Source organism: Typha angustifolia, chromosome 11, assembly GCF_048772165.1.
Source record: "Typha angustifolia cultivar Huaian chromosome 11, ASM4877216v1, whole genome shotgun sequence".
Classification (NCBI taxonomy): domain Eukaryota; kingdom Viridiplantae; phylum Streptophyta; class Magnoliopsida; order Poales; family Typhaceae; genus Typha; species Typha angustifolia.
This window is the reverse complement of record NC_133249.1, coordinates 11,259,597-11,273,180: the sequence shown is the minus strand read 5'-3', so window position 1 is coordinate 11,273,180 and position 13,584 is coordinate 11,259,597. Positions and strand designations below refer to the sequence as shown.

The window sequence follows — 13,584 nt, the reverse complement described above, 5'->3', positions numbered from 1 at the left end:
ACCCTTGTGATGAACCACCAAGGTGGCACATCGACGAGAGCAACCGCAGCCACCAAACTAGATCCGGTCGTGCTAACAGATGAACTAGCGATGGCTACGAGTTTTGTGGTAACTCCATTAGCCCTTGCCCAACCAAATCAACGTTCTTCACCTTATGACCATCATCATAGGCTAGAGGAGTGTCCTCTACCTCAGGATCAAGTCCATCAAGGATCAATCTTATGGGCGCCATGGCCACGTCGCACCGAACCGTGAGGGAGATGTGCCAATTTTTCACCCGTGCATCTGAGGGCTCCCATGGCCTCATATCCAGAGGAGGACCCTTTGGAGGAGTGGGACTAGGCGTTGGCGGTGATTTCGTATAACCATTTGTGGCTTAATTGGATTCCTGATTGCAAAGTTTATCATTTGATCCACTTAAACTCTAATTGCAAATAATATTTGCTTAGAATTAAAGATTAGGCTTTTGAAAAATTTAAGATTTCTAACGCTGAATTTGAAAATCAACTTGGTTTGAAAATTAAAAGAGTAAGATCGGATAGAGGTAGTGAATATCTATAAAATGATTTCATATCATTTTATGAATCTCATGGTACTATTAGAGAATTAACCACTTCTTATAGTCCTCCCAAAATAGGGTTGTGGAAAGGAATAGAACCTTATTAGAAATGATTAGTGCTATGCTATTACATTCTCATTTACCTAAAAGTTTTTGGGGTGAACCATTGTTCTGTTACGATCTAGCCACATGGTTAAGTCAAGTCAAGTTAGTTAGTTAGGTTTATCTTATTATTTTAAATTTTAAATAAATTGGATAATTCGTATATGGTTCTAATTCGCTAGAATTTTTACTTTTATAAATAGGAGCGGTCATCTGTTGATAAATTATTGTTGAGTAAATTTAAGTTTAGCGAAATATTTCTTATTGTCTTTATCTTTTATCATAACCATTAGATCATCTTCATCTTTCTAGGAGTAGGTCATAGCCGTAGAAGCATTCCAATCTTTCAAACCCAACTAACTTTCCTCCACTTGTAGCCACCTTACTTTATGGCTGTTCAATTGATTCCAAAATTAGTATAAATGGTGAATCTAAAAATGAAAAAGAAATTGAAGCCATTCATTTTTTTTCACCTTTATACTTGAAGATAATCCTAAAGATTATTGTAAGTCTATGTCTTTACCCGATTCATATATTTGGAAGAAAGCTATGGATTATGACATTTAATCTATTAGGAATAATGGGACTCGGGTATTAACAAGTTTACCTTCTAATACTAAACCTATAGGATGTAAATGGGTATTCACTAAAAAATTTAAACCCAATGGAAGTATTGAAAAATATAAGCCTAGATTAGTAGCCAAGGGTTATAGCCAAAGAGAAGGATTTGATTATTTTGAGATTTTTTTTACCGGTAATAAGAATTATTTCTTAGAGTTATGTTTGCTATTGCTTCTATGTATAATTTTAGAAGTCCATCAAATAGATGTTAAAACAACATTTTTACAGTGAATTAGAAAAAGAGATTTATATTAAGCAACCGAAAGGTTATGTGATAAACAGTTTAGAAGATAAAGTTTATAAATTAAACAAATCTCTTTATGGTTTAAAACAAGAACCTAGTCAATGGTATAAAATATTTAAACAAGATATTAAAAAAGTTGGTTTCAAAAGTAATAAAGTAGAGAGTTGTGTATTTATTAAAATAACCAATCCATATAACGTTATCGTATATATCCAAAAGAAAAAATCGAGCGTGCGTGCAAGGCACGTGCGTTGCCCCTTTTTTCCTTTCCCTCCATTTCCATTTTTTTCTCTCTCTTCTTCTTTTCTTCCCTCCCTCCCTATAGCAGTTTCCCTCTTTAGCATCTCGTCGGCCTAGCACATCGTTGAAGCTACCGTTGCAGTGGAACGGCTCACCGATGAGTCCTCCTTAACCGATACTACTTGGTTTATCTTAGTTGTATTTTTAGTATTTTTCCTTTATCTTATTTCTCGTTTAGTCTCATCGGTAGATTGGCTAGCCGGTGACCTCGGGTCGCCGCCATGCTAGTCCTAAGAACTTCACCTCATGAAGCTCTCATGGTTGGTGTCCTTCATGAGCTCTTCTCACCTTGGGGAGAGGCCATACCAAGTGGCATCTTTCCATCGGCTACCTTAGGTGGATCCGGGCTCTACCGGTGCCATCTCCTTCTGCCGGCTAGTCGAAAGTCTCCCTCTTCATGAGACGAAGCTTCCGACATTGTCCTTTGGTGCCGACGTGGTCGAGATCGTCGGGCAACTCATCCCCCTAGCCACCGGCCTTAATGTGGGGCTTAATCACCGTCAACTGCCTCAGCTAGTCATGCGCTACTTCGTGTGGGCTGGGTGCATCGCGTTCTGTTAGTTAGAGGTGTCGTTGGCGGGGACCGCTAGCAACCCCCCCCCCCCCCCCCCCCCCCCCCCCCCCCCCGTCGTGGAGCCCGTAACCTGTCGACTGCTCCTTGCTCGGCCTCTGGCCGGGTTGCACCTCAAGTAATGTACCCATCGTGCATGTTGACCGGTGCACCGGCCTTGGTTGCTGACGGTGGGGCACGCTGGCAGCCACCTCCTTCCTTTTGATTGGTTTGTTGTTGGGTGAGAAGAACAAGGTGGTGCAGTGTGGGTGTTGAGCTAGGCTGCCTAGACAAGTTCAGGCTTATATTGGGCTACGGCCTAACCCTAAGGTTTTGTTGAGTTGGGTTGTGGCCCAACCCAAGTTGTTGTTGGGTTGGTGGGTTAGGCTGCAAGCCAACCCAAGATGGTGATGGGATTGGGCTATTGTCAGCCCAACCCATGTGGGGTTTGGATTCGGCGCAACCTAACCTATGGTGTGATTGTGGGTTGGGCTGTGGCCTAACCCGTGTTGTTGTGGGTTGGGCTGAGGCCAAACCCAAATGGCTTTCTTTGTAGGTTCAGGGCTTTGGGCCCAAACTTGGTGGGTTGACTTGTGGTTTATGGGTAGTTGCAGCTTACCCATTGCCTTGGGCCTTAGGCTGGCCCAAATGAATTTAAAACTTTTTATTTTATTTTATTTAAGTTACTCTATTCTTTTCACTTATTTATTCATGTCAACCTAAGCCCTAAACTTGCTACATTAATTATTTATAAATTAATTTTAATGATCTAGACCGTGGCCTGAGAGTGCCGTTACAAATAACACATAATAGGAACTAGCTCCAATTGGATATCAATATTTGCTAATTATAATTTTAGGCTAATTCAATTTTATCAAAGGAATCAGTGGTTTGAGTATATCTGTATTAATTGCTCATATCGGAGAATTAATACAGATAAATATAGGAAAATGGTATTAAGCAAGTTGCATTATTTGATGGAGCTTATTAATTAAATATTATCTATGCGATCTTCTGTAAATTTGACAATAGTGATTTGGGCGATAATTTGAGGAGAATATCTTTGTTACATTTAATAACGCGTCAAGCCTTAGTACAACTATGCCAGCTCTACCTAATTAATAAAAGTAGGAATTATGAGATAGACCTACCTAAGCCTATAGTGAATATTAGTAAGATTATTTAGCTAATTAGTGATAGGAATTTTTTGTTCATTCTTTTATTTGCTTTTCTTATCGAGGTGGACTCTGTACCTATGAGGATGATCTCGTGGCATACTTGCAGCTAGTATCAGGAAAGCGGTTTTGGAAAGTAAAATTTCTATAATCTAGGAGTAGTGTAGAGAATAAAATATCGCACTTATGAAATCATCACATATCATGCATGTGCATATATTTTTCTTACCGTTATTATTGCATGTCATGCATGGTAATTATATTTTGTAGTTTGGTAAGATTTAACATATCATGATGTCTACGCATATTTATTAGGCATCATTATGTGTTTTAGCATGCAAAATATGATAATGATGAGTGTTATATTATGCTTGCAATGTTGTATAATATCCTGTCATTTGCACACATGCAAGACTATAAAGGGGGTGACTTCTATGTTTTGACGGTACTCGACACCTCCCCAGTTAGGGTCAGGGGCGGAGGATACTATTATACTTATATATGTTATGGCCCAAACATAAGGTTCTAGTATGTTAAGACAATTAGGTAGTCGTTTCACCGGGCGATGGGTGATATACTATCGATCGATGAGAATCATACACTATAGATCAGGAAGTTATGGATCCAATCTAATTGGTTTTGTAATTTTCTGACTGCCGGAAAATATCTGACAAATATTTTCCCACGGTTGCGCGGACCGATTCTTATAATAAATTCAGGTCTTGAAGGAATCTTAGCATAGCCTATTTTTCGTTCCAGATCCTATCATTTGGTATGAGAGCCTATCAAATTAATATCAGAGCCTATCATTTGGTATTAGAATCCATCAAATTGGTATTAGAGCCTCTAATTGGTATCAGAGTAGGCGAACCTCAGACCTCTATCAATGGTTGAAACAAGGAAGATGACATTAACAAGGAGACCTATGAAGAGCACACCAACAAGGGAGGACTCAATGCATGATGATCCTAACCATGAGGCCGATTCCTTTGGAGCGACTACGGCAAGACCGAGTCAACCAATGTCCATGGGTCCGAATATGGATGAACTAAGGGACATGTTCTAAACATTGTTGCATAGAGTAAACAACATATAAAAGGATCACAATGAATTCAAGGAATATGTCGTGAATCGATTGAGTTCGTCATCTCCTCGATGACGAATAGAGTTTCAAGAAGGACCAGCAATGGGACCCCATAGAACTAATACCCCACAGGTCCAGGTGCGACATATGAGTGTCAATGATCCCCTCCTACCTATGCCTTCACATCATTCCCCACCTTCGTTACAAAACCCAAGACCGGCGGTGGTGGAACCCTAGTGGCGTGCGGTACCGGTGGGCTTCGTCGATGAAGAGGATTGGCACTACGAGGATGAGATTGATCCCTATGGAGTTGGTGAGGATATAGAGAAGGTGATCAATATGCACAAAGGTTTAGACCTGAACTAAGGATCTTTTGCGAATCCGACAATGCTATTCGGGGGAGAACCGCACGCTTGGACTTCCCAAAATTCCAAGGCGATGATCCAACATATTAGGTGTTTTAAGTTGAGTAATATTTTGATTGTCAAGGTACAGTAGAAGATGCAATAGTCCAAATGGCAAGCTTCCACCTCCAAAGAACGGCATTGCATTGGTATAGATCGGTTATTCGTGGTGGTGGATTTATCGGATCGACTGATTTTTGTAGGAGGATTACACGTAGATTTGGGACAGCTGCATATGAAGATTTTACTACCACATTAAGCAAGATGGTTCAAAGGACTACCGTATTAGAGTACCAAGCTGAGTTTGAAAGAGTTAGTAGTCGTTGTGAGCCATCGTGGCCCGAACGTACATTGATGAGTACATTTATTTTAGGGCTGCGAGATGAGATACAAGCGGATGTTCGTGCTCTATGTCCTACTATTCTTGAGGAGGCCTTTGAGAAGGTCGTGAGGATGGAACAAAAGCATAAGGCTCTAAAGATGGCAGCGAAAACTAATTGGGGCAACTGAGATGGGCGGTTTGCACTATAGTTCGAATCTGTGAAAGTATAAATACGAAAGTTGTAGATCAAGAAGTTACGAATCCAACCCAATTGGTTTTATAATTTTTTGACTACGAGAGAACATCTAACGAATATTTTTCCACGGTTGCGCGGACTGATTCCTGTAATAAATTTAGGTCTTGAAGGAATCTTAGTGTAGCCTATCTTTAGTTCCAGATCCTATCATTTGGTATCAGAGCCTATCCTTTGGGGATATGTTTGTAGTTGTGCGTGATATGATGATGTGGCCTACGAGCATATCTCTACAAGAGCCTAAGTTACAGACTTGGTAGTCTGAGAGGATGTATGTTATGTGGTGTAACATTGACATGGTCACTAGGCAGAGCTCGAAGTGAGCTCGAGTTTGAGAACTTGATAGTTCGGATGATATATATGGTAAGTTATCGATTGCTAATACATGTGCACATTGAGAGAGCATGACGGGTATGTGATACTAGTGCACTCTATTTTATCATAATGCGCATATTTATATTTACTTATTGTTGCATCTTTCATCGCACTAATTTTAGACTATAGTAGTAGATACTTACCGCATTTTATACTCACCATCGGTTGGTGAAATCATTTTCAAATTAGTAGATGACCCTTGAGCCTGTCAAGTATATGGCGAAAATTGGCCTGAGTCTTCTAATTTTTGTTCTTATTTTATTCACGTAAATTAAGCTAAATGGCTTGTAGCTTTTGCGTGGATTTTGTCTTATTTTTGTTATAGATATGTATTTTGAGCTTATAGTGGCCTTAGTGCTATGGGCTTCTTTATCTGTATTATTTGTGAAAGTGTGGGCTTTTTACTTATATATTGTGTTGAAACATCGATCACTATGTCATGTGGTAATCATGTGAGTTCTATCAAGAGCAAGCATTTGGTAGCAGGTGTTATAGTTATCATTACTCTTTATATTGATGATTTACTTATTTTTGGTATTGACATGGTTAGTATAAATGAAACTAAAGAATTTCTTACTAGATCATTTGAGATAAAGATTTTGGTCAAGAAGATATTATTTTGGGTATGAAAGTGATTAGACAGCATAATGCTTATATTTTGACACAATCACATTATATTGAGAGAATATTAAGAAAATTTGATTTCTTTGATTGTAAACCAAGTGTGACATCAATTAGTAATAATAAGCTGAAACCTAATAAAGGTAAGGCAATTAGACAAAAAGAGTATGCAAAAATTATTGGTAGTTTGATGCATATTTATGAATTATAGTAGACCAGATATTGCTTACGCTATTAATAAGTTATGTAGATTTACTAATAATCCTAATAATCAACATTAGATAGAACTTACTCAAGTTATGAGATATCTCAAGCATACAATGCATTATGATTTATATTATAGATGTAATAATTTCGTTTTTGAATGTTATAGTGATGCTAATTGGGCTTCCAATAAGACTAATTCTAAATCAGTGAGTGATTTTATATTTTCTTCAAGTGGGGACTTAACTACTTGGTCTTCTAAGAAATAATTATACATTGCTTTATCTTCTATGAAAGTTGAATATATTTCTATGTCACAAACTAGTAATGAATTGATTTGGTTGAGACATTTTTATAGTGGTATTCCTTATTATAAAATGGTAACTATTTAATTATTCTATCTTATGATAATCAAGCTATAATATATATTTCTAAATAAAAAACTTACTGATAGGAGTAAACATATTGCAATGAGATATAAGTATATAAAAAAAATCTTGTGAAGAAGGGTAAAATTACTTTGGAGTATTTACCTGCAAATTAAATGCTTGCGAATCCACTCACCAAACCACTTAGTGGTGATTGATTGAATAAAATTTAAAGAGATATAAGACTATTACTGATTCGAAAATAGTATTATTAAAAGCCTACTCTTTAAACTTCAAAGGACTTAATCATTAATATCAAAGGAAATATTGACATGTATGTCATATTTGGTGCATATTACTTTAGAATAATGAGGATGCCACTATTTAATCTATATTCCTATATCTAAATTAATGCACCTTAATTCACAACATAAAAATGGATATTTAGTCTTTAATAGTACTCATAGTATTAATAGAGTGATACAAAGTGATCGTGGACACTCTTGCTAAGACTGCGTTTGTGGGTATAAAGGTTAGGGTCGCCTTAATTCTATAGGTTACCGGTAAAATCCAAGTGTATCCACTAAACTGGGATAAGCGCAAAGCTTATAATGCGTTGTCTTAAGAGGATTAATAATCGCGTGCAATGTGGATAATATTTCATTTGATTTTAATGATTTGAGATTAATGTCTAATTCTCTTATCCATTCAAAGTATTTAAATTGTGTTCAAACCATAGGATTAAGGGTCATCCACCTATGGCGATACATTATTCAAATATTTTATTTAATTTTTAATTTTTATTTTACTATTATTTTAAAAATAAGTGGGGAATTGTAGGATATTTTTATAAATAATATAGAACAAATTATGCATACATAGGGATGTTTTATTGAAAAATTAGTGTTGTAGGAAAAACTATTGAAAGTCAGTTTGAACGAGATTTGAATCCATTCAAACTAAATTGAACTGTTTGAATAAAATTTTCTCTAGAATAAATTCTATTCAGCATTCGAAATCTATTTTATCAGAATATTTTAGAGAGCAAATTCTATCCAACGTTCAAAACCTATTCGAATGACCTTTAGAAAATAGTTATTTTTTGTTGAAAAAAAATAACTCTATTTGGTTCAAAAGTTGCTATTTCGGATGGATTTCTCTTACTAGGAAGAGATACCCATTCCATCTCAAAAAGTTTTTAAATAAAGAGGGAGATATCTAAAATGATAAGAAAAACAATTATACTCTTGATTCTACTTTCTTTATATAAAAGCATTGATTTTTAATTTTTTTCTTAACTTTGAGTTAGTGATTGGTCCCCAAGTTACTTGGAAGTAGCTTTTGGAAACTTGATTGTGAAGATATTATATCCTGGAGATACATATGTGGGGAAATTACTATCTTAAAAGAAGCTTCTAGCAGCTTGCCTTACTAACCAAAATTTCTATTTTGATTTCACTCTACTTTTCAAATTTCTCCAACAATTCCATCTTATTCCTTTCATATCTTCATGAGATATTTTATGTCCAAATCAGATAATTCAACACAAAGTTATGATAATTAAAAAATTTTCTTTATATTTTAGCTATTGGAAAACTGATTTATTTACTAAGAATCACTGTCTGAGATAGCGATTTAACTGTTATACTAGTTTAAGAAATAGTTTAGCAGTATTATATTTTGAAAATTATTTTTACTGTAGCAACACTTTGGGGTCAAAACCACATTCTTTCTTTAAGACCTAAGAAGGGAAGCTTTGGCTAGTACAATGAAAACAAATTACTCTATTATATATATATATATATATATGATCAACAAAATTAATTTTTGAGCGAATCTAAAGAGAAGTATTTTAGTACTTAGGTAAGACATCATCTATCAAGGTTGTAACGTGAGGTGAAGCATCAGACCATGATATCATGGATCTTGTCATCTTTTCGTGATACTAATCGTGACTCGCGATTCTTCAGATTAGCTATCAACTCACATGCTATCACTATTCCAAGGGTCCCAATCTACTTTCGTCGTATAAAAAGGCCATAGCGAGATTGTCTGCATCCCGCTGGAGTTTTGGGTCACTCGGCAGCTCTTGATTGGCCCGCAAAATATGTTCATAGTTCTTAAGATATGTTATCAGTTTGAATACAAAATATTTTGAACTGTTTTTATTTATTTATTATGATTAACCACCTTAAAATATTTATTTATTATTTAACAAAGTAAAGCTATTTTAGTCATTTAGTCATCTTCATTAATGTTCTTTTTTTTTTAATCCTTTTCGGTGGAAATTACTGCGCAATGAAATTTTCATTAATCTCAGCTTGGGGGACAAGTTCGTTGCAAAGCTTGAGCTCTTCTTGAAATTAGTATTGTACATGCAAGTTGATATATATATATATATATATAGTTTTGTTTAATGGTACTTCAGTGGTTAGGGACCACCGGTTTACTCCAATATCTTGTAAATAGATACACACAAATATATGCTTAGGGAATCAATAGAATTTCCGCTCAAGAATTGCATGCCATAATTAACTAATCACATCATTTACAATATTTCTCTCACTCTCCCTCTCCCTCTCCCTCTCCCTCTCGGATTCGACAAGGGATGACTTCCGCCATCACTCTCCACTTCCTCTCACTCCATCCTTACAACCTCGTGAAAAAGCTTAAAATAAAATAAAACTCAAAATTAGGTAATGGCTTATCTGATCACCATATCGTCTTCTCGTCGTAACCACCGCCAAGCAACGGAACCGAGTCGCCGCGCCGCCACCCTCCTCCGCCACCTCTTCTGATCCCCACGTGATCGCAGCAGCAGCACGTGGAGGGGGCCGGCCGCGAGCTCGAAGCGTCGGAGATGCGGCGGAGGATCTGCTCGAACAGCGACTCGTCGCAGGGCAGTGCGATCGGGCCGGGCTCGGAGGGGAAGCCGTACTCCTCCTCCGCTTGCCGGAGGAGCTGCCGGAACGCCGGGTGGTTCAGGTGCGCCGCCCGGACCACGAAACGCCGGGAGCTGCTCCCCACGCACACCGCCACGTGTCCGGCCGGCACGTCCTCTGGGGGGGGAGCCGCCGCCGCCGACCCGGCGCGCTTCCGCCATCGCCGGAGAATCTGGCGCAGCCGTACTATGTGGTGGATCTTGCTGCATTTCCCCATCGCTTTCTCTTCCTTCCCCTCTCCCCCTCTATGTCTCTCTGAAACTTCTCTTGTAATGAGATATGAGAATGGAATATAATGACTTTCAATATTTGGTTGGTGGGAGAGAGAGTCTTCGATCAGAGAGGAGGTGGGGAATATATAGAGGGAGAGTTACGAGAACACCCCTGCCGTTTGAAAGAATCATGTAAATGGTTTTATTTTTTTATTATAATTTTATTATTCCCAAGATAGATTTATTTTGGTTAAATCAATCAAGCATGTGTAACATTTAGTAAATAAAAAAATAAAAAATAAAAACTTCCATTGCTCAATTTTTTTTCTTCTTCCTGTACATCCTGACGACTATCCCAACTCAGTTGCATTTGAGAGGATTTTGAATGTCTAATAGCATAATACCTGGTACTAAAGTAATTACTATTTAAGATGTAATCTTCAAAAGTAATTAATATTTAATCAACTTAGACTTGTAGTCATGTCACCGGAATCCTGACTTGGCCGCTATTCTCCTATCTGGCAAAAGATATGCAAAGAGACATTATAATATTGGGGTTATCTCAATATAAAAATGTTAATTAGCTTAATCGGTTGCTTGGAAGTAGGAGCCTGGTATGAAACGATCGAGAGCTTATAGTTTATAGGAGGAAAAACGTAGGCGTGCATGGGGATGTGGGTACGAGTTGTATACCATACCGTGAAGGCCGACAGCTCAAGCCGTCTATTGCTCTCCTTCTGTCGGCCAGTCATCACTCCAGTTTATCTTATTTCTTCTTCTACTACTCGTTTCTTGATCCAATTTTTTCTTTCATTCTTTCTTCTACTTCTGTAGGAGTCTTTGCATTTGGAGGGCTAAATGTATTGATCGATCACAAGGTAGCCGAGAGAGTTTTTCCATGCATGCATTCATGCTTCTTAAGGTGCAATACCGTGGGCTTTTAAACACGAGAGTGATCCATTAATTATAAGCTTGTCTTCCCTAGGAAATAATTAATTAGTTAGTGAATTAACAACTAGTCTTCCTCCTTTCTCTTAGGGGATTTTATAAAATAGAGTCACACCCTACCTTTGCTTCTATTAATTATTTATCATTTATCTCTATGTTATAAGAAATATTTAAATATTAAAGTAACCTTCAATATAATTATCTACCAAGGAGGCAATGAGTACTGCTGTGGAGGCGAGTGGTGAGTATTATTATCATTATGCTTAGCTCATTTATATGGTATTAAGAGACTAAAATGGTTTTGGGACAATAAAAGTGAAACAGAGGGGTCCAAAGATAATTGATCTATGATAGGATGTTTATGACAGTAAAAGTAAATCTAGGGCATATGTTTTTATAAGTTTTTTATTTTTTTTCTTATAATTATAGTAAGATTATAGGTTATTTATAGGATATATATATCGAACGAAGAAATCATAAATTTAAAAAAAAAATAAATAATAATAATAATTTGAACGAGATGCATTCCTCTTTCCATTTGAGGCTCACCACCACTTTTGTGAACAGTAATTAATTGCAACTGGTCTCTCTCTCTCTCTCTCTCTCTATCTCTCTCACTCGCTCTTTTGTTGGCATTCTACTGCATCAGTTTACACAGCCCGCGATTGGAGCTTCAAAAGATTCAGGATGTCTAAAAGACAACTTCCTCATTTGACCTCAATTTGTCTACATCTCAATTATTAGAGTTAAGAATTCCATAGAGATGCTGCAAATTTTCTGGAAGACCTTTGGCCTCAAAAGTTTGGCTCCCTGATGGTGCTCATAGGAAAATATTAAGTGACTATCCTAACCTCAATTTTATCTCTTTCTTACTTCTAAAATAAGTACAAAATGGTCTCCAGAAAGTGTAAAATTAATCTCATGATAGTTACATGATATTCTTTAACAGAAAATAAGATCTAATTGATACAGTACTTCCTCCTTGCCATGCAACAGTAATTTTAAAGTATCTTTTCCCCTGTATCTACAGTTGATCAATATATAGTTGAGTGATAGCAAGTACATTCTAGGACAAGTGATTGGACTTTTGTGACCCTAAACCTACTTCTATGCAGCTCTTTTGGGCTTCACGAATACTTCACCCCATTGAGATGCCATGTGACATGTTATTAGTCTTTGACAATCCTTTAGAACTAGCCAAAGTCCAATGCTTTCCAGGCAATCGATTGGCAGAAACGTCTCTTAATTGGCAGCTGTAAACCCAGCAAAATAGCTAGCAAACAAGGAGTCAAAGAAGACTTCATTTGTCAAACAGCCTCGATTTGAATCTGAAGTACCCGTAGTTGATCAGTTTTGAAGACATTATCAAAGAATGAACTCAGTATAATCCATCCATCAAACTTCTTATCGGGATTATAGAAGAGAGAAAAGAAAACCATGGTTGCCATAATCATTATCAAATATCTTATCTTCTTTTATTTTTGGTTAAATTATATTTTACCTTATTATAGTTTGGTTGATTTCAACTTGCGTATTTTAAACTTAAAAGTTAAACACATACCTTGGTTAAATTATATTTTACCTTATCATGATTAGGCTGATTTCGTATTACACTTGCACAATTTAAATTTAAAGTTAAACACATATCTGTATCGTCTATGACCTAAAGGTTATGTTGTTTTGATTTTTTATTCAATCTAATAATATAAATAACTAAACTACCCCTATTATAATTATAATTGACGCTAAAATTCTCATCACAAGCAAATTGCTAAATAACCAAATTATTCCTATTATTATCAAATTATATTATATATTTTATAGGGTAATTAAGTCGTGCAAGTTGCTAAATAACCAAATTATCGCTATTATTATCAAATTAGATTATATATTTTTTTATAGGGTAATTAAGTCATTCTTTATCTGTGTTAATATGGTTGCAATTTGGTCTCAATCAAACCATAAGAGGCTAAACTATAATTTACCTTTTATTTATTTTCTTGCCCTTTTGTTTTGATATTTTGGCACCATGGCCAGTATTTTAATCTCTCAATTCTGTTTTCTGTTTTTGATTTGGAAGGGTGAAAGGATGGATACATGGTTTTAAGGTTTTCAATTAATGGGTTCGGTGAAGTTTGGAATGAGTTTTGGTTTAAAAAGAAATAGTCAACAGATAGCCATTTGAATTTGAATGTTGTAAAAGAGCTGCCAAGATATTGATTTACCCCTGAAACAATTTGTATTTCTTTATACTATTTCTACCATTTCTCTACTTAGAAATTATGATTACGAACTTCCAT

The 13,584-nt window shown here is 36.4% G+C and overlaps 1 protein-coding gene across 1 annotated transcript; it reads right to left on the bottom strand.

Annotated features, from left to right (window-relative positions):
• Positions 1 to 9,894: 9,894 nt before the first annotated feature.
• On the bottom strand, positions 9,895 to 10,341 carry LOC140770597 (auxin-responsive protein SAUR50-like). Its single transcript, XM_073111852.1, has one exon. It carries the CDS (start codon positions 10,339 to 10,341, stop codon positions 9,895 to 9,897), a length of 447 nt encoding a protein of 148 aa, XP_072967953.1.
• Positions 10,342 to 13,584: the final 3,243 nt, after the last annotated feature.